This window comes from Lontra canadensis, unplaced genomic scaffold, assembly GCF_010015895.1.
Source record: "Lontra canadensis isolate GAN:19392208 unplaced genomic scaffold, GSC_riverotter_1.0 scaffold35, whole genome shotgun sequence".
In the NCBI taxonomy this organism is placed as follows: Eukaryota; Metazoa; Chordata; class Mammalia; order Carnivora; family Mustelidae; genus Lontra; species Lontra canadensis.
In genome coordinates this window covers 779502-801510 of record NW_022631029.1, presented here as the reverse complement: position 1 = coordinate 801510, position 22009 = coordinate 779502, and the positions used below count along the sequence as shown (strand labels likewise).

Below are 22009 nucleotides of genomic sequence, written 5' to 3'. Positions count from 1 at the left end.
TATGGACTGCACCCTGGGATGCCCTTTCTCTTCGGCTCCAACCAATAAGGAAAAGGCGCCTGGGTGGCTCAGTCATTAGGTCTGCCTCTGGCTCTGGTTGTGATCCCAGGGTCCTGGGATCTAGCCTCGCATTGGGCTCCCTGCTTGGTGGGAAGCCTGCTTCTCCCTCTGCCTGCATCTCCCCCTGCTTGGTTCCTGCTCTCACTGCCTCTCTCTGTCAAATAAATAAAATCTTAAAAAAAAAAAAATAAGGAACACTGGCCAATGGGGAGAGGTGGTGGGCAGGGACATTTATTCCCCCAGCATCCACATGGCAGCACTGCAAGCCTGGCTGCTTTTGACTGCCTTGTTTCTTCAGATTTAGGGGTGGCAAAGGTGGCTCTCCACAATTACCAACACCTTGGTACTGTGCTATCCATTGAGGTCTTTCTCTATCCTGCCTACACCTTTGCAAATACAGTTGATTCTCATTGTGGTAGTTGTGTTCTATAACTGGGTGTGTGTGCGCGTGTGCGTGTGTAATGTTAATAACGACAGCCACTGGGTGGGGAACCTGCATTCATCTAAGAGGGGAGTTCAGATTTTGCTGGGAGTGCAGGCTTTAGATGCAGGGATTAAAATTTTAGCTCTTCTGTTTAGTAGCTGTGTAACCTTGGGCAGTCACCATTCTACAAGTCTTACACGGTATTCTTATGACAAGACTTTGAGGTGGATGCTGTAATTCTTTCCATTTTACCGGTGAAGACACTGAGGCCAGAGAGGGAGAGTGACTTGCCCAAGACTACACAGTTGAAATTGGGAGCTGGGATTTGAACCCCAGAAATCTGGCGCCCAGATCCAGCCGGTTAAGTCCTAGGATACGCAGCCCATAACGTGTTGTAGGGTAAGTGATTGATGTACAGTAGGTGCCTAATAAATGGTAATTATTGTCATTTTTATTATAATTCTGCTAGAGGATGTTTTGAGGGAGGGTAGGTCAGGCAAGGGGGGAGGGCCATTGAGCTGTAAGTCTCAGCTCCTCAGGTCCAGCCAGAACTGGGCCGAAAGGCTGCGGCAGGGGGCGAGTCTGTCACTTGGAGGCAGCATCTGCCTCGGCGCGGGGCGGCGTGCGCGGGTCCCAGTCGTTGACCAGGCGCTGCGCCTGCTCGTAGCACATATGCGGGTGTCGCTGGCGGAGGCGCAAGCGCACTACATTGTAGTCCACTTCATACCCGATCTTCTTGCATTTGAGGCTCCGGGTGAGGTTCTTGTGCGTGGCGAGCAGCTCCTTCAGGTTTTTTTCCACGTGCGAGATGTGGCGCTGCAGCTTGTCAGTGCCCTGGGGAGGGGGCGGGACTGTGCTGGGGGCCAGGCAAACCGGACCGAGCAAGGGCCTCGCGGCACTGTCGGGGGTGGGCTAACACGCCTCGGCCAGATGTGCGTGTGAAAAGAGCACACCTTTAAGAAGGGGCGGGCCTCAGAAGGGGAGGAGCACACCTGGGCCACGTGTTCTTGCGGAAGGTCCCCGCCTGGGAAGGAGCACCGGAGGAGAGGCGGGCAGAGATTGGGGCCAACACGCTTGTGCCAGAAGCCCTTGAAAGAACCTGCGACCAGGCGGGCCTGTGGGGGCGGCGGGGTACGCACCTGCACAGTGAGGGGCGGGGCGGACCTGGGATGTGGGAGAGCATCTGGGCAAGGAGTGCATGAAGGAGCTAGGCTGAAAGACGGCCGTTTCATGAGGGGGGTGAGGCGGGGAGAGGTTGAGAGGAATTTTTTGAGACAGGTGCGGATACCAGAGGGCCTCCTTCTCATGGGAATTGAAGGACTGGCAGACCTGGGTCAGATGTGCTTGAGGAAGGGGTGTTACCAGGATGGGGCTGAGCCTAAAGAGGCCTGGAAGGCGAGTAAGGGGCCACCGAGGGGGTACCTGGGCGAGGCGCGAGGCTTCGGGGAGTTGGGTGCCCACGTGTCTCTGGTACACTCGAACCAGAGGTCTATCCAGTTTCTCTCGAGTCTCCAGGTGACGTTTTGACACAGGACCCTGGCGGAGTGTGGGGGGAGGAGCAGTGAGGCCCAGGCTAGGCCAGCAACCCCGGCCCCACCCCCGCACACTCTTGCGCCCCAGCACACCTTGATTAGGCCACGAGTGATGTACATTTCCTGGCTGAATTTCGTGCACCGATGGATAGTTCCCCTCATTAGTCCTAAGGTCATATTCATTCTTTCCTGGGTGGGTGGGAGCACAGAGGGGTCACATTGGCTTCCGGACTCCTCTGCTCCTGCGTCCCTCTCTCTGTAATCAGCTCTAGTCCACCCTAGTCTCCCGCCACAAACTATGAGTAGCACACGCCGCTCCTACCTTCAGTTCCAAGGTCTCACGCATCTTCTGTGCCAGAGAGGCGCACACGCGATTGCTTATCTCTTGTTGTTGTTCCTGGACGTCCTCCTCGTTCTTTGTCATTTCTAGCAAGGTGTCCTTGGACTCCATCAACAGTCGCTTGGCTTCATCCAGCGCCGTGGCGCACTCTGCGGGCAGGGTGGGGTCATGCGTGGAGAACCAAGGCCTCCTTTTCCCCATCCTGGTTGTCTGAGTCCCCCTTTCTATGCTCAGGTTGTGTTGGGCCCTGGGTGAGGGGATTTACTGAAGGAATTGTAGCAAGTCCAGGGGAGGGGCTGTTTGTGGAGTTGGCATAAGTAATGTCCCAGATTGACTGAAGGAGTGCTCACCCGCAGGTGTGTGGGAAGCAGGAGTGTGCAAAGGCAAGAGCTAATCAAGAACGTGGCCTCAGTGGATATGGTTTCTCAGTCTTCTCACTTGGTCAGGAGGGGGGGGGATTCCCCAGAAAAGGCAGTGGCTGAGAAGCAGAGGCCTAGTGGGCACCCAAGGGTACCTACAACAGTGGACTCATTTCTGTGGGGGCTTACCTGGGGTATAGGTGCCCACAGGGTCTGGCGGAGGTGTTTTCTGGCCCTGAGGGCGCACGGAAGGGATGTGGGAGAGGTTCACCCAGGAGTGACGGCCAGCCTGCTCCAGAACTTTATCCAGTGGCTGATTCATTAGGTCCACAGCTTGGAGCCTCTCCTTGCAGCAGAAGGCCAGAGTGTCACGGCAGGATGCCAGGGCCTGGGGGCAAGGAAGCAGAGAGGGGCAGAGAAAAAGGCAGAGTGTGAGTGGGGAGGTTGCCAGAGGTGGCTGGAAGAAATTTCTCTGCTGGGGCTGCAAAATGTTTCCAGCTCCAAACTGACCCTCTCCAGGTATTGTTGCTGGGAGAAAGAATTGACTTCCAGGTGGAAGCTCAGACACTCCCCAAACCCCTCCCCCTGTCCAGAAGCCTTCAATGATCCCTGGGTGGAAAGGGGAGGAGCTGAAGGGACCAGTGGCAGCTTCCCTGTCCTGGGTGTCATTTTCTTTTGGGTTCTGTGCCTGGCTTTGCTCTGGCACTGCAAGAACCAACCCCCCCTTCAGTTGTCCCACCTGTAAAGTGGAGAGGTGGCACTGGCTGAACCTACATGAATAGTTTTCCTGTACCAGTCCTTTGCTTCTCAGCTGCCTTCAAGGCGGATCCCCTCCCCTAGCCTCAGGGTCTCTTCTCTGCTCTTATTAGCATTGGGAGCCCTCAGCGGTCTTCAGAGTATCTCCCTCACCAACATCTATCTCTTCTGAACTCCTACTCCCAGCCAAACCACACTTCTGCCATTATAAAATGAAGCATATTGCATTTTTTTTGATACTTGCTGTTATTTGAAAGTTATATTAAAACAAGTCTTTTGTATATAGATCCATATATACCCATATATTTATCCATATAAATCATATATATATCTCCACACATTAAAACAAGTCTTTTGTGGCCATCTGTACCCCAATTTTTATAGCAGCAATGGCCACGGTCACCAAACTGTGGAAAGAACCAAGATGCCCTTCAATGGATGAAAGGATAAGGAAGATGTGGTCCTTATACACTATGGAGTATTATGCCTCCATCAGAAAGGATGAATACCCAACTTTTGTAGCAACATGGACGGGACTGGAAGAGATTTATGCTGAGTGAAATAAGTCAATCAGAGAGAGTCAATTATAATATGGTTTCACTTATTTGTGGAGCATAACAAATAGTATAGAGGACAAGGGGAGATGGAGAGGAGAAGGGAGTTGAGGGAAATTGGAAGGGGATATGAACCATGAGAGACTATGGACTCTGAAAAACAATCTGAGGGTTTTGAAGGGGCGGGGGTGGGAGGTTGGGGGAACCAGGTGGTGGTTATTAGAAAGGGCATGGATTGCATGGAGCACTGGGTGCAGTGCAAAAACAATGAATACTGTTACGCTGAAAAGAAATAAAAAATTAAAAAAAAGGAGAGAAATAAAAAAAACCCACAAGTCTTTTGTGTGTATATATCCATATATAAATGTATATATATTTATTATGTATTTATATGTGGATATATATTATATATTTATATGTGGATATATATTATATATTTATATATTGTGTATTTATATATTATATTTATTATGTATTTATAATATGTATTTGTAATACATTATGTATTCATAATACATTATGTATTTATATAATATATTATGTATTTATTGTGTATTTGTAACACATAATACATAATACATAAAATATATATTTATTTATATGTTATCCACATATAAATATATATATCCATATATAAATACCACCCTCATCAAAATATAGAATATTTCCATCACCCCAAAAATATCCCTGGTGTTCCTTCCCTCCTCCCTTAGTAAATCTGCCTTGCTGATTTGTTTGCCTGTTCTTTAAGGTGTCCATAAACTATAGCCTATGGACTGGCTGCCTCTTTTTGTACCTAAACTTTAATAGAATACAGCCATGCTCATTCTTGTGCATATTTTCTCTGGCTCTTTTTGCTACACTGGCCTAATTGAGCAGTTGTGACAGAGACTGCATTTTGCATGAAGCCTAAAATATATACTATTCAGCTCTTCAAGAAAATGCTTTTGAAATCTAGAACTTTGTATAAATGGAACCACACAGTGTGTATCCTATGTCTAGCTTCTTCTGCTGAATATAATCTCTTTGGGGTTCATCCATTTGAGTAAAAAATAGATTTAAAAGATCATTCATTTATTCAAATATTCATCAAGTTCCTCCCATGTGCTGGGCAATGTAGCAGGGAGTGGGGAATGCAGTGGAAAAAACTGATCCAGTTCCTGCCCAAAAGAAGTGATGGGGTCAACATGTGTAGACAAGATGTGCTAATGAGAGGGTCAGAGAAATGGAGATCATCTGGAGGGGTGCATGGGATCCAGAGGTTTTGTGTGTGTGTGTGTGTGTGATTAAATAGACAACAAAATTTGCCATTTTAACCATTAAGTATAGAGTTCAGTGTAGAGTTAGTTCAGCATAGAGTTCACTGCCACTATCCATTTCCAGAAATTTTTTTCATCATCCCAAACAGATCTGTACCCATTAGAGAATAATTCCCCTTTTGTTCACTGTTGAGAATAATCCAATAAAGATGGAAGTATTGGTGTTGCAGGAGAATGGGGAGAAAGTGGATGCAGAGGTAGATGGAATTATATCATTGGCAGGGAATAATGAGAGAGATTCCCTTTAGTTGCTTCCATGCATTGGGGTCATTCACTGAGAATGAGGAAAGCAGAGAACCGGAGAGAGGTTTGAAGCAAGAGAAAGTATGAAATAACTTGCCCAGTGGGACAAGAAACCTTCTATACACACATGGTGAGACCCCTGGGAAATTTCTGAATGCCAATTTTCATTCATGATCTGACATTGAAACAGGTCTGTTTGGTTGTAAGAATTTTTCTCCAGAAATATGTACATCAGGCCTCTCCAGTGGCCCTTCTCAGTTTCCATCTATGTCTGTTTTTTCCCCAACTCTCCATTCCCATTTCTCTCTTGCAAACCCTTCCCTACAGGGCCCACCCTCAGGGTCTTCTCCCTTGTCAGTTTTGGACTTTCTTGAAGGATTTTTCAGGACTCACCAGATTTAAAGGAATATGACAGTGGCCTGGGGAGTTGGTGGGGTGAGCACCAGAAGGGTTCAGCACCACGGACAGTGGTGCACCAGCTCCTTAATTTCCTCCCCCAACCTCACCCACTACCCTGATCTGTCTCTTATTTGAATGTCCTTATAATGTGAACTCTGTGAGGGCAAGGCCAGCTCTGTCTTTGTCCCCAATGCCAAGCATGGAGCCCAGACACCAGGATTTTGGATTAATATTTGTCAAATAGTTGAGTCAAAAGCACACACATGTTACCAGCTAACTTAAACCAGTTCCAAAGACTCCATCAAACTTGGCTGCCCTCTCACCTCTATTAGTGTCCTCATAAAGAAGTCCTTATTGCAAGAATGAAGAATGTAGTGACATACCATCTCTGGCTTGAGCCGACAAAGACTGAACACATATTACAGTGTAAAGAGCTAGGCTCAAGACCTGACCTGAATCATCAGGAAGTTTTCCCACTTCCTGGTATATATCCAAAGAAGATCAGGGTCTCAAAGAGATAGCTGTACTCCACGTTCATTTCAGCATTATCCACAATATCTAAGATGTGGAAACAATCTAAGTGTCTCTTGACAGATGAGTGGATAAAGAAAATGTGAAATATATTATTACAATATTAGTGTATTAATCAAAACATTGATATCTTAATATATTATAAAATAATGATATAAAATGATGTAGTAATATAATATGTAATATTTTATATAATATATTGTATTATATATCATATATAGAAATTATATTATATGTAATATGATATAATATACAATAATTGTATAATAATTATATAATGACATTACATAATATAATTATATTTTATATAATGTGGAAGCCATGTAAAATTTATAATAATAAATTATATAATTATAATATATCATATAAGATATAATATAATATATAAAAATATAAGATAATTATAATTAATATGTATTAAAGATAATATAAATGTTATATATTATATACGTTATATATTATGTATTATATTGCAGTATACAGTATACTATATATTAGTATATATAGAATACCTTATATAGGATATGTTATAATATACAGTATAAAGCCTATACTATATTGTTATAGAATATATTAATATGTAATATAATAATATATTATTATATAATAGATAATAACTTATATGTTACAATATTATTATATAATTATATTTGTATTATTATATAATTATATATGTATTATGTTAATATAGAATAACAGTATATGATATAGAATATGTAATGTAATATGTATATAATAAAATATATACAATGGAATATTATTCAGCCTTAAAAAAGGACAGCTTGCCATTTGTGACAACATAGATGAGGCAGGAGGTTCATTATTAGGCTAAGTGAAATAAGTCCAATGCAGAAGGATCTCGATTATAGTTGACTTATATCTAAAAGTCAAATTCATAGTGCCAGAGCATAGAATGGTGGTTGCTAGGGCCTGGGGCAGGGGAGGGAGAAGTGGGGAGATGTTGGTCAAGGACACAAAGTTTTAGCTCTGCAAGATGATTAAGTTCTGGAGATCTAATATAGAACAATGTGACTATGGACAACAACACTATTTTATAATTGAAATTTGCTAAGAGTGTGGATCTTAAGTGTTCTCACCACACAAACATAAAGGTAACTATGTGATGTGATGAATATGTTAATTACCTTGATTATGGTGATTATTTCACAATGCATACATTTATCAAATCATCAAGTTGTGTTAAATATATCCAATTTTAAATGGTCAGTTATACCTTGGTAAAGATGGAAAGTAAAAAGATGCCTGAGCTGAAGCTACTGCCCTGCTGTTGGCCAGCCCTATGCCTTGAGTGAGTCTGTCTCTCTCTGAGCCTTACTTTCCCTATCTCTAATGAGGGGATCATAATTCATATTTCACAGGAGAGTTTTAAGAAGTTAACTTGGTGACTGCACAGGGCACTACACAGAAGCGTGTTCGTTGTTATCTTGGGGCCCAACTCATCTCTCAGAGCCTCAGTTTTCCCATTGCACAAAGTGGAAATATAATGAGTGTCAGGGCAGTGGGTTGAGGGTTTGCTGTGGCTACAGTCCCCAAGGTGAGAGCAGTTCGCCCATTCGGATCCAACTCCAGCCCTCCCAACTTGGCCCTAGGTATTCCCAACCTTGAGCAGGGTCTCTGATTTTTCCATATCTTTTTCCATCTTCCTCTTCATGCCCTTTAGCTCCTCCTTCTCCCAGTTAAGCATACTGTCAGCTTTGTCAGGGACCTAGAAAACAAGGAGAGAATCTCTCACATCTTCCAGAGGGGGCTGGAGGGAGATTTCTCCTTCGAGGTTAGTAGAGGGTTTGCTAACTCCATAAACTTCAAGTTTGGAGAATGGAATTGGGGGTGCTCTCACTCTTTGGGGACCTCACTCTGAAAAGGCTTTATTCTTTCAAGGGGGCTCTCACTTGGGGGGTTGGTTCTTTAGAGAGTAGGGCTGGGAGCTTCTCCCTTTTATGGATAGGAGTCCAGTGAGTTGGGATGAAGGTGATTTGGGGAGAGGTTGTTCTCATTCTCTGGGGTTGGGGGTCACCCTTCCTTGGTGATGGTCTTATCCTCTCTCCCTGACTGGAAGTGGAAGAGACTCATCATAGGAATGATGAGGAGTTGCCTTTTTGGGTTCTTACTATCTGGATTTGGGGGCTGGGGGTAGGAATCTCACCTGGTGTGTGGGGTTTTCATGTCTCCTTAGGGAGGTTGGAATGTTCCCCACTTTTGGGATGATGGTCTTCAGTTTTACTTTAGAGGGAGGATTTCATCAGGGCTGAGACTAGGGCTCTCACTCTTTTCTCTGGCTAGGGACTTAGTAGTTCTCAGGTGCAGGGGCTTGGAGTCCGAGGGTTTCAACCGGTAGGCAGGACCTGGTCTCTTCTCCCCAGACAAAGCCTGAGGAGGGTTTCTCACATTCTGACGCTTTCGGGGAGGACTTGGGATTTAAAAAATCATTTTGAGGAGGGATGCCTGGGTGGCTCAGTCCATTAAGTGCCAGACTCTTGATTTCAGCTCAGGTTGTGATCTCAAGATCTTGAGATTGAACCCCACATTGGGCTCCATGCTCTGTGCAGAGTCTGCTTGTCCCTGCCTGTCCCTCTGCTTGCTCTCTCTTTCTCAAATAAATAAAAATCTTAAAAAACAAAACAGAACAACACACCATTTTGAGCAGAGTTAGGACGAGGACATCACCCACTCTCCTCAGTGTGGGACTTTGGGTGTGTTTTCCCTGGAATTGGGATATTGAGGGTCTTGAGCCCATGGGAGGGTCTCACTTTCTGGGCCTGGGGCTGGGTGGGTGATTTCATACCTGGCCTGGGGGCTGTGGTTGCTGTTTGGGAAGAATTTCATCTAGTCTGATTCAGAGTCCCACCTTCTCTCCTGGGCTGGGAGACTGGAATAGACACTCTCTTTGGGGGAAGGGGGGTGAGGATCTCATCCCCTCGGGAGGTCACCCTCTGGGCTTGGAATCCTCCTCTTGGGAGCGTCCTCATCTTCTTGTGCCCTCACTCTCTGGGAGCTGGGGCCTGGGGTGCAGGTGGGCGTTCTCTCTACGGGGAGGGGTTTTCCTCAGGCCAAGCATCTGGCAGCTGAGGCCTCGGGCTCTGAGAGGGCAGGGGAGATGGTCCCACCTTCTCAGACTTGGGCCGGTAGCCCCGAAGCTTGCCGCTCTGCTGGTTAATCAGCAGGCCTTTGCGCACTTCGCTGAGCCTGCGGTCCGTAGCCTCCCGCTGCCGAAGCAGCAGCCGCAGCTGCCCATTGATCTGGTGCTGCGCACGGCACAGGCGGGCAGCCGTGAGGCGCGCCCCGCGCGCGTGCGCGTGCACCACCTCCGCAGTCTGCAGGGCCCGCGCATCGCGGTGCATGGGCAGCGGCAGGCGGGCGTGCCAGGCGGGGGGCTTCATTTTGCCCTTCCACAGCGTGACGCCCTCCCCCGGCGGCGGCTTCTCTAAGGTGCCGCCACCCTTGAGCATCTCCACGCGGAAGCGCCAGGGCAGGATGTAGGCAGCGCGGCAGAGGTGGCGCGCCACGTGCGGATCCCTTACGCTGTCCTTGGGTTGCCACATGGTCACTGCCTCCTGCCCGCAGCGGTCGGTCAGGTGGTGCGCCTTCCGCGTGATGGCTTTGGCTGCCTCGCGCCATGCTGGAGTCCCTACGCGCGTGTCTTGGCTGCGCTCAGCTGGGGGTACCAACACGGGCATTGTCCCTGATTGCTATCTCGGCCTGGCCCGGGTGCCTCCACGGGGAGGGGCAGGGACTCCCAAAGACGCGCCAACTCCTTCCTGGCCTGAACAGTGAGTGAAACAGAGTGCCCATCACCATGACGACGGGGCAACAGCGCAGAAGCAGTTCCACAGGTGGGGGAGGGGAAAGGCTACAGAGAGGCGTGGACCGAGTCTTTGCTTTGGAACGCGGCCATGGTGGCTTGGAATCTGGTTTGGAATCCTGGCTCCTTGAGGAAGCCGACCTCATTAAGCACATCTCTCTCTGTTCCTTCCTATCCCCAGCAACATAGGCCTTCTTCCAGCCCTTGGGGCACACTAAGCGCTTTCCCACCCCAGAGCCTCACACTCATGGTTCCTTTGGGTGGCGTACTCCTTTCCAGGTCCTTTCCAAGGCTGACTCTTCTGCAATCTTCAAAACCCAGCTTAAGTATCACTATGTCAAAAGGCTCTTTCGTTAGTACTATCGTTAAGCCCAACTCTTCTTTCCCATCACTCAGGATTCTTTTTTTCTTTCTTTTTTCTTTTTCTTTTTTCTTTTTTTTTTCTGTGCAAGCCACAGAAACAGAAAAGATGGCCTCGCAGTCAGAATCGCAGCCAAAAAATAAAAAGACATGCTGTGGCTCTTGAGAACATCGTGCTCTCAGCTGTGTTGTCTGTCTTGGAGGCTGCCAGAGCAGAGAGTCACCTTTCTGTGGCATCTGCTTCTTTGCTTTTCTGGTCTAAGCTGGCAGCCTCTAACTGGTTGAACCTGTATCACATGGCCATGCCCTTGCTGCAAGGGAAGTTGGGAAAGTGAGTCATGTCTGAACTTTCTGTTTCTATGGCAGAAAGGAGAACTTAATGTCCTACTGAGACTCATCTGATGTGGATTTTCTTCAACATAGGAAGCAGGTTAGAGTCTGGGGAAGAAAAAAGAGAGGTCAGCTCTCCATCCCTCTCCCATTAGTCTCTACCACATCATTTTGTTTGTTTCTTTCTAGCAGTGGCATTTTTACTTGAGCATTTGGTAGGCACCTCCAAGTCAACAGATCCAAAACCAAACTTTTGCGTAATCTTCCTGATCTTTTCCTCCACTAGTATTGCTTGACCTGACAGTTGACCCACCATTCACCCCAGTTGCTTATGTTAAAAAGTTAGAAGCTTCCTTAATTTTTCATGTCTGTAGCCAACCCATTAACAAGTTCTGCCAGCCCTACTTTAAAAATTTATCCCCAGGATGATCATCCTTTTCTCCATTGCTACCACCAACATTATTTTTTTTTCAAAGATTTTATTTATTTATTTAGAGAGACAGAGAAAGAGAGTGTGTGTGGGCGTGGAGACAGGCAGATGGAGAGGGAGAGAGAGAATCTCAAGCAGACTCTGTGCTGAGTGTAGAGCTAGACTTACAGCTTTATCTCATGACTCTGAGATCATAACATGAGCTGAAATAAATAGTCAGACACTCAACAGGCTGAGCCACCAGGCATCCCAACAATCAATTCTTATTCTTGCTCCCATTCTCATGTCTCATTTACATGATCTCTCTGCCTATGCCTGTCCCCCCTTGTCTCCTCCAATTCATTCTCCACACCACAGACAGGACCATATTTTAAACTAGAGCACATCCTTTTCTTACTTATAACTCTAGTGAATGTCACTGTACTTAGAACAAAATCCAAATTCTTTACTCACAAGGCTCTGCATGATCTGACTTTTCTCACTTCCCTGAACTAGCTTACCTTCTACCTCCCATCCCCAGGCCCACTCACTGTGCTCTAACTTCCCTGGGTATCTTTGAATTCCTCTAACACATCACACTAGTTCCTAGCCTCGGGCCTTTGCATATGCTATTATCTTTTGCTCAGATATCTTTCCCTTAAGATTTTTGCCTGGCTCGGTTCTTCATGTCCCTCAAGGAGGTCTCACCACTTAGACAGGTATTCCTTGTCTACTTACACAAAAGTATCTGTCTTAGTCTTACAGTTCCTTCATACAGTATCTTCATAGCACTCATTACTACCTGAAAGTCTCTTATCCATTTGTATCCTTTTAATTTTTGATCTTCCCCCACCTTCCCTAGAAGGAACCTTGTTCTCAAATGCCTGGCACAGCTCATGGCGTATGGTAGGTTCTCAGGATACATGTGATGAAGGAATGGATGGTAGTCACATGCCATGATCATTTTATTTGTTTCCTTTTCTTTTTTAAAATTTATTTATTTATTTGAGAGAGGGAGAGAGAGCACACAAGTGGAGGCTGGGACAGAGGGAGAGGGAGAGAGAATTCTCAAGCAGACTCCCTGCTGAGCACGGAGCCTGACACGGGACTGGATCCCAGGACCCTGAGATCAGGACCTGAGCCAAAACCAAGAGTCAGACACTTAACTAACTGTCTTTTTTTTTTTTTTTTTTTTTGTGAGATGAAATTCTCATGAACAAAATTAATGATGTTAAAGCACACAATTCAGAGACATTTAGGATATTTATGGTGTTGTGTAACCACCAGCTCTATCTAGGTCCACAACATTTTCATCATCCCCATATAAAACCCTATACCCATCAGCAGTCACTTCCTATTCCCACCCCCCCAACCTCCCCACCCCACTCTAGGCATCCACTAGTCTACTTTCTGTCCCCATGGATTTGCCTGTTCTCATATTTCATTTAAATTAATCATACACTGTGACCCTTTCTGTCTGTCCTCTTTCTCTTAGCATTAATGTTTTTGAGGTTTGCCCATGCTGTATCATGTAGAAGTTCTTCATTCCCCCCTCCTAATGACCAGATCCCATTATATTTATATACCACAACTTTGTTTATCCATTGATAGACATTTAATTTTTTTTAAACTTATCTCCTTGGTTCCTTTTCCCCATCAGAGTGTGAGTTTTAAGAGGGTATCATGTTGCCTGTCTTATATGTTACTGTCCATGTGATCCAGCACAGATTGTGGCTCCTAGTAAGTATTCAATAAACATTTATTAAATGAATATATGAGTAAGGGAATGAGTATGTTTTCTCTTGTTCAGTGATTGAGAGGTGCAAGGATGAAGAGGGAATGAATGGCTTTGCAAAACAAGGGATCATTCAGTAATGGGGAGGGGTAAGATGGTCAACTGAAGCCTCTCAGGCCAGCCATGCTGGAGAACTACCAGGTCACCAGGAAGTGATGGAGGCAGGTGACATTTGGTGATGGAGACTTGTTTCCAGGATTTATAAGAATATGGATTTAGCATAGTTGCTGGGACCAGTGGTATCTGGCTCAACAAACAGCTCTTCATTAGAGTCAGGATAGTGCTGTGGTTAAGATTATGGATCTGGATGGCTTGGATTCACATTATGATTCTGACATAATGTTTGTGTCATCTTGGAAAAGTCAGTGACATCTCTGTGACTCTGTTTCCTCATCTGTCAACTAGGATAATAGGATCATGGCATGGATTAAATGTGACAGTATGAGAAAAGAGCTTAACATGATGGCTCACATAGAATAAGCATGATTCAAGAGATTACTTTTTATTTTTAGTAATTGAATGAATAAATGAATGAGCTACTCTAACACCAGGAGAGGCAGAGAGGGTTTCCCAAAGAACCAGGGAGACAGCCCACTTGGGACAGCATTCTGTACTCAACATTTGCTTTGTCCATTAGGTGCTTCTATTTTCCCAAGCAGAGGATTGTACTGTGTTGGTTCACTGACTGGTGTACAGAACACTATTCCCACCAAGCTACTAAGGGACACCTGAGGAGGCTTTTTTATGCCAGACTGCATACAGAAGATTTGGGCTCTAACAAGCATCTCTGGTGAAATTCATTAGGGTTATGAGTAGGGGATGCAGTCTGTTCTGTTCTGGCTTTCCGTTGGCTCAACCCATTCACGTCAACATACTCCTAATGTGTACCACCATTTTTTGCACATTGAAATAAGTGCATGCTACTGCTCAGTGCTCAATGCGCAAACATCTCATTTTCATTTTTTGATCCAAGTTTGACTATATCAACTTCTAAAATTCACCTCTGGTTCCTGGCTCTGATGGCCTATTTTAGATACTTTTCTCTAGTCTCATACATGTATGTGTGTGTTTGAGCAACGAATGAACCATCTTCTGCTCTGCTTTCAAAGCCTGCTGGTCACAGCCTCGATGGGCACCTGTTAAAAAAACTCAATATTTGTGTCCTCCCAAACATGTGTGTATGTTAAATTCTAAAGCTTCATGTGATGATATTAGGACATGGGGCCTTTGAGAGATCATTAGGTAATGAGGGTGGAACTCTTATAAATGAACGTAGGGCCTTACAAAAGAGACCCGAAGAGAGCTCCCTTGCCCCTTCTTCCATGTGAAGGCACAGGGAGAAGATGGCTGTCTATGAACCAGGAAGTTCTCATGAGATGGTGAATCCACTGACATCTTGATCTTGGATGTCCTAGCCTCCAGAACTGGGAGAAATACATTCCTGTTGTTTATAAGCCACATTGTTTATGGTATTCTGTTATAGCAGCCCAAACACACCAAGACAGCAGGTGCTTGGAAAGAACCATGGCAGCGCTGGGATTAGGCTTTAGTCTCCAAGAGCTTCAACTACATGTGGCTGAACAGAAATGATGAAATTCAGGGGCATCTGGATGGCTCAGTTGGTTAAGCAACTGCCTTTGGCTCAGGTCACGATCTTGGAGTCCTGGGATCCTCGCGTTGGGCTCCCTGCTCAGCGGGGAAGCTGCTTCTCCCTCTGATGTCTCCCCTATCCTGCTCTCTCTCATATTCTCTCTCTCTCAAATAAATAAATAAATAAATAAAATCTTTAAAAAAAGGAAATGATGAAATTCAGAATATGCCTCAGAAACATTTATATACACGAGCAGAGGACTAAGAAAGTTTTTCACTACTCTTCAAATACAAGTCACTCTCTTAAGTTAATAAATAATCTTGTTTTTAAGCTACAAAAGTAACAGATACAAGTTGTGCAAAATGTGTAAAATACAGAAAAAAATAGAATGAGGAGAAAAAGAATCATCTGTAATTTTATCATCCAGAGACATCTATTATGAACATGTTTTGATTTTACTCTATTTCCCTATACTCCTTCCCCCATAACTACAGTTACATTTATACACATCTCCTTCCTCCCAATATACCGAAGTTCAAATATTTCTAACTCAGCCCAATGGGGAATAATATTTTTGAAATTAGCTCTCTGATTTTTATAATGAAGAATGTTTTACAGCAACTCCTTTTTGCAGCCGTCTTTGCTGCATTCTTACATCTTGCATTCTACCCAACAAGTACTGTGAAAAGTGGGGAACAGAGTTTTGCCCTTGGATTAAATAGTGTGGAATTGCAGGGTATATGAGGAAGGAGAACCTTCTAAAACTTCTAGCTTTTCTTTCCTTTTTTTTTTTTTTTCCTTTGGTATTACATGGAGATGCCCTTCACTCTGAAATTTTGGTAGGTAATTATCAGAGACCCCTTTTTAGGTTCCCCGATGTCTTCCCTTCTGGGGCACCAAGTTCTACTTTTAGTAGGTGCCCCCCTTTCTCTTGGAGATAATCACATCAATTGGTCTCTCGTTCCAGGGGGATATGACCTAGAATCAATTTTGTCTTTGAGAAATGAGGTCACTCTCCTGGGGGAGGTGTCAGGAGACAGTGGGAAGCCCCAGGCTGGCAGAAGAGGTTCTTCCTGGTTCTTCCCAGTCACCTCCTGCAAAGGTGCTGACCATATTGTTGGTAAGGGATAAGGACTGGTCCCTACGACTCTAGTCCCCATAAGTCCCTTGAAATGGTTCAGACAAAAGGTCGTCTTACAACAAATTCTGTAGTTTCTTTTCTGTCTCATTCAACTTGACCTCTAGGTACCATTTGAAATGATCAACCACCTGGAACTTGATTCTCTTCCCCTATACTCGTCACACCTTTCCCCTTTTGCCTCTAGTCTTGGTCCTTCATGGGCTGGTTGTCTGCCATCCACCTGTCAAGTGTAGAGTTCTTCAGGTGAGTTAGGCAGCCTTGAAGATGGCTCCCAATGGTCTCTACATTTTGGTCTTCATGCCTTATGTAATCTTCTCCCTTGGAGTGTGGGTTGGACCTCATGACACTTCTAACCACTAGAATATGGCAAAAGTGATAAGACGCCACTTCTGAATTGAGTTATAAAGAGATCATGGCTTTTGTCTAGCTCATTCTTTCAGAAATGGAGAAGCCCACATGGCAAGAAACTGAGGGAGCCTCTGGCTATCAGCCAGCAATGACCTGAATCTCTCAGTGCAACATCCCACGAGGAACTGAATTCTGCCAACAACCACATGAGTGAGCCTAGAAACATATTCTTTCCCAGTCTATCCTTGGGAAGAGAGTGCAGTGCCAGCTGACATCATGTCTTCAGATTGGTTAGAGACTGAACTAGTGGACCTAGCTAAGCCATGCCCTGATCCACAAGAACTCACTTAATAAATATCTGTTTTTTTAAGCCGCTGACTTTGGGATAATCTGTTATATAGCAATAACTAACTAATACATTAGGCTTCCATCCCCCATTTGCTTCTCATTTCTCACCTTCTCCTTAGAAAAGCTCATCCACATCAGCGGATTCAGGTATTACTTGTTAGGTTAGGAAACTGTGGCTTTAGTCCAATGGGTAGATTCAGTGAGGCGAGCCTTAAGGTTAGAAGAGAATCCATATTTCTAACCATGATCTACAAGGTCCCAGTTCCTTACCACCTGGCCTCTGTCCACATTTACTTTCCCATCTCCTGCCACTCTGTCTTCAAATCATGAGGGGTCAGCCATGCTAGTGCTCAGACTCTCCTCTCTGGAATGTTCTTCCCTCTCTGAGATATTCTCCTACATTTTTATATGTTTTACTCTCTCTCATCCTTTACGTCTCTGGTCAAATATTATATCCTAATGGGAACTTCCTTGACTATCTGATCTGAAGTACTACATAGCCATGCCATACTGGAACCCTCCGTCTCTTCATAGCACTTATCAGGTTGTGTTTGCCACCTCCCTTTCTAGATGTCAGCTCCTTGATGAGGATCTCATCTGCCTTAGTCATCACTGAATCCACAGTGCCAGCTGGGTTCTTGGCACAGAGCATGCAGACCCTTAATACCTACTTGTTGAATGACTGAAAGATGGTGGCCCTGCCACTCTTGGATATAATCCATTGCATGGAGCAACCAAAAGGACTTTGTGCTGCTTCTGCCATAGAAATTCCTGTTCTGGCCACTCAACTTCTAAGCATCCTTTTAATTTATAGGGGAATCCAAATTAAGGGGGAGGCAGGACTGTTGAAGGGTCTTACCTACTGTTGTAGGTTGAATTGTGTCCCCCCAAAGATATGTCTTGACACCTGTGAATGTGGTCTTACTTGGAAATAGGATCTTAGCAGTTGTAATTAGTTGAGTTACCATGAGGTTATGTTGGAGTATGAGGGGCCCTTGATCCAATGACTGGCATCTTTATAAGAAGGCTATGTAAAGATGCAGAGACAGACACTAGGCCCTGTAAAGAAGAAGGCAGAGACTGGTGTGATACTTCTACAAGCTGAGGAATGCAAAGGATTTCTGGCAACCCCTAGAAACTGGAAGAAGCAAGGAAGGCTCCTCTCCTAGAACATTTGGAGGAAGCATAGCCTTGCTAACACCAGCACTTTGTTTTCAGACTTCTGGGCTCCAGAAGTATGGGAGAATATTGCTGTTATTTTAAGCCCCCCCCGCAGATTGTGGTAATTTGTAAGGCATTCTAGAAAACTAATATAATGGCACCTGCCCCTTTATTCTGGGGTCCCCTGCCTACTCCTGATCTATCTCTATGTGGCATTCCTGGTCACTTGGGCACACTGCAAGCATCTCTTCAGTGCTCAAAGTGCAGAACCAGAGAGGAATAGCATTTCCTCTCCTGACTATCTAAGCTCACCTTGTTGCTGGGTTTCCCACCTTAATCCTCCCTCCCCTGTGCTCCCACCTCATGCTGGAAATGTCTTTAAATGGAACCTTCCAGATTTCCCAAAGCAGCAAGCCTATGGATAGGGGCCACAAAGATGTCTCCCCGGTGCAGAGCAGGTTGGAAATAGTGGACTTGTGTGTATGTGTGGGGGTCCACCAGAAATCTCTCTTTTCTAATGGATTCATTGACTTGACAAATATTTACAGAGCATCTGCTTTGTCACGCACTAGGCTAAGATAAGAAAAGAGCGACAAGACAAAGTCCCATCTCTCGTGCAGCTTCTCATCCAGTGAGGGAGACAGAACATGAAGAACTAAAGGAAACCACCAAGATCATGGCAGATAGAGGTAATTGCTTAAGACATATGACAAATAATAATAATAATACCATAATAATCATTATAGACAGGACAACAAACTGCCAAAATGACATGATTCTAATTCTCTTTATTGTGGCAAAATATACGTGGCATAAACTTTACTATTGTAACCAATTTTAAGTGTGTAGTTTAGTGGCGTTAAATACATTCACACTGTTGTGCAACATTCACCACCATCCATCTCCAGAATTTTTCATCTTACAAACAGGAACTCTGTCCCTTTTAAACATCAGCTTTCCATTCCTCCCCTTCCCCTACCCCCAGCTTCAGAAACCACCATCCTATTATCTGTCTCTATGAATCTGATTACTCTAAGTACTTCATATAAGTGGAACCATACAGCACTTGTGTTTTTGTGACTAGTTTATTTCACTTAGCATAACGTCCTCAAGTTTCATTCATGTAGCATATCAGCCGGATTCTAATTTTGAATCAGGAAAAATATCCCCACCTAGAAAGTAATCCACCAACATTTTAATGGTGATAAGGATTAGGATTCTACACTTTCTGCATTTATTTTTTTATTTTTTAAAGATTTTATTTATTTATTTGACAGAGAGAGACACAGAAAGAGAGGGAGCACAAGCAGGAGGTGTGGGAGAGGTAGAAGCAGACTTCCTGCTGAGTAGAGAGCCCCATGTGGGTCTCCATCCAAGGACCCTGGGATCATGACCTGAGCTGAAGGCAGAAGCTTAATGACTGAGCCACCCAGGTGCCCCTACACTTTCTTCATTTAAACAATTCTCTGCAATGAACATGCATGGCCTTGATCATAAAAAAGTCTAAAATTTCTGCTCTCTGTTCCTTCTCTCTTCCCTGTCAATGGTACTGCTTTACAATGTTTTCCCAGCTTTTCAATTTTCCACTGAGGGCACTTCTGCTGCTAAGGTCTACTTCCAAGGCCTGCTTATTTATATTTTATATTCTTGAGTTGAGATGGCTAATTTTATGAATTCATTTTTTATTGAGATAGAATTGACACACACAGTAGTTCCCCCTTTTACCCACGGTTTTGTTTTCGATGGTTTCAGGTTCCCTCAGTCAACCAAGTTCTGGAAGCAGATGACCCTCTTTCTGACATATTGTCAGAAATGTCTAATGCTATGTCACAATGTCTGCATCATTCCCCTCACTTCATATAATCATGTAGGCATTTTGTCATCTCACATCATCACAAGTAGAAGGATGAGCCCAGTACGCTTAAGATATTTTGAGAGGGGGGAGAGAGAGCAAGAACGTTCACACAAATATCATTGCAGTATATTGTTATAATTATTCTATTTTAGTATTAGTTAGTGTTAATCTCTTACTGTGCCTAAATTATAAGTTGAAATTTATCATAGGTGTGTGTGTATAGGAAAGAACATGGTATGTATAAGGTTGGGTACTATTTGGGATTCAGGCATGTGTAGGAAGTCTTGGAACTCCAACCCCCAAGATAAGGGGAGACTACTTCACCATTGTTTAAGTTTAAAATGGACAATGTGGTGGTTCAATACATTTATATATTGCAATATGCTTTCTACCATCGTATTAGCTAATGCTTTCGTCATGTCACATTTCTTTTTTTGTGGTGGGAAAAATTAAGATCTAGATTCTCAGCAACTTGGAAGTTTCTAGTACAATATTGTTGTCCATAATCTTTATGCTGTGCATTACATCTCCAGGACTTATTTATTCATGTCTATGTATTTTGCTACTGTTTTTCCTAAATGCCTTTCTAGTGGGAATTCTCAGCAGGAAGCAGATGCACACTCAAACTGGGTACTATGATGACAGTTTGGGAAAGGGGTGGTGGGGAGGGGATAAGGATGGTGCAGGATCCTGGAGCTAGCAGCACCTGGGCAGAAACAGAGAAAGAGGAGGGAGCATTTAGTGCCAGGATTCAGAGGGGTCACCTCCCAGGACCCACGATCTAGGGTCTAGGGGTACAGTCATCCTCAGTGAGTTTGTGGGGAGGAACCTGGGGAGAAAATATCCTGAGCTCATGCTCCTCCATCCCTCTCACTTCCTGCAAGGACTCCCTTTGCCTGAACCCAACCAGAAGCCAGAGAGCAAGGCAGCCTGTTGGTGTGATCCATAAGTGTCCTAGGACACAGAATAAGGGGAGGATAGAGAGTGTCTCAGAAGCCAAGAACTCCAGGGTTCTGCAGTGCTGCTCCTCAATTAGTGAGAGCTCTGAGGGCAGGACCACACTTCCCTGCTCAGTATAACACTGGGTACAAAACAGATATTCCTAAATGCTGAAGAAACATTAAAGAACCAGAAGGAGACTAATTTTTAAAATTGTAAAATATATACAACATAAAATTTTACCACCGTAACCATTTTTTTGCAGCTTTATGGAGATATAATTTACATATAACATTGTGTAAGTTTAAGGTGCATGACGTGTTGATTTGGTACATTTGTGTATTGCAAAATGTTTATCACCATAGCCCTTGTAACCACTTTGAAGTCACAAATCGGTGGTTTTAAGTTCATTCACCACGTTGTGCCGCCATTACCACTATCTAGCTCCAGAACTATCTAGTTTCCATCACCCCAAAAAGAAAACCTTGCAAACATTAGTAGTCACTCTTCATTCCCCACTCCTTCCAGCCCCCAGCAACCACTAATCTGTTTTCTATCTTTATGGATTTACCTATTCTAAATATCTCATATAAATATAAATGCAGACTGAATTGGGAGGGGGAAGGAAACTTATCCCCTCATCTCTTTCTTCTTTCCCCCCATAAAATTCTGCTTGTGGTTTTAGTCACTTGCATATCAGGCCACTCTGGTAGTAGGAAGGGTGGGTTTCAGAGAAGGAGGACCTGACCTTCCTCTCCCTTACCCTCAATTCCCTCTGGGGCCCTGGGAATGATGGGGAAGCTGCTAGCTGATAATGAGACCCCCTCTCCCTTAATGACTCTGGGGGCTGCGGGGATGCCGCAGGCCAGTTCTGCCCTAATTAATTAATAGGGAGCGCTTCCCACAGAGGAATTAGCCTGGATTCTTCCATCTCAGGCTCCTCTTGGCTCATCCTCTGCACAGGCCCCACCCCACAGCACAGGCAGTCACCTGGGACAGCTTGGGGATGCTCCTAGCCTGGTCTGCCCACCTCATGATAGAATCAGAGCTGAAGCCACTTGTCAGAGAGGACCTGGGCTCAAGCTCTGGTCCCATAACTTATTGATATTGATAATATGGGTGGTGCCTTAACCTCTTTGAGCCCCTTCTACATCTATAAAAGGGAGCCACCAGCCTTAGGCTTACTGAGAGAATGGGAGACTCTGGGGCCAGGGCCAGGGTGAGGAGAGTGAGGCTCTTGTTGGAGGCATGAAAATGTAAGGGAGTACCCTAATATTCTGCAGTTAAGAGAAATGATGCTGGAATATTTTATTGGAATATTAACTTTGAGAGGTGTTAGATATGTTTATGGCCTTGATGATGGTGATGGTTTCATGGGTGTCTACTTATTCTCAA

General features: G+C 44.6%; 1 protein-coding gene across 1 annotated transcript; it reads right to left on the bottom strand.

The window, feature by feature from the left end:
- Positions 1–991: 991 nt before the first annotated feature.
- Positions 992–10233, bottom strand: CCDC105 (coiled-coil domain containing 105). The gene is made up of 7 exons (XM_032868505.1): positions 9643–10233; positions 8139–8243; positions 2905–3103; positions 2339–2505; positions 2110–2205; positions 1907–2020; positions 992–1318 (listed from the first exon to the last, which is right to left on the bottom strand). Exons 1-7 carry the CDS (start codon positions 10210–10212, stop codon positions 1070–1072), a joined length of 1500 nt encoding a protein of 499 aa, XP_032724396.1. The 5' UTR covers positions 10213–10233; the 3' UTR covers positions 992–1069.
- Between the last annotated feature and the right edge of the window lie 11776 nt (positions 10234–22009).

Excerpts from the sequence above, each read along its gene's own strand:
- CCDC105 (XM_032868505.1), bottom strand. The coding sequence starts at position 10,212 with ATGCCCGTGTTGGTACCCCCAGCTGAGCGCAGCCAAGACACGCGCGTA. Across the intron at positions 2,506-2,904 it reads TGTGGGCACCTATACCCCAG|AGTGCGCCACGGCGCTGGAT; the intron begins GTAAGCCCCCAC and ends CCCTGCCCGCAG. Across the intron at positions 2,206-2,338 it reads GTGAGACCTTGGAACTGAAG|GAAAGAATGAATATGACCTT; the intron begins GTAGGAGCGGCG and ends CCACCCACCCAG.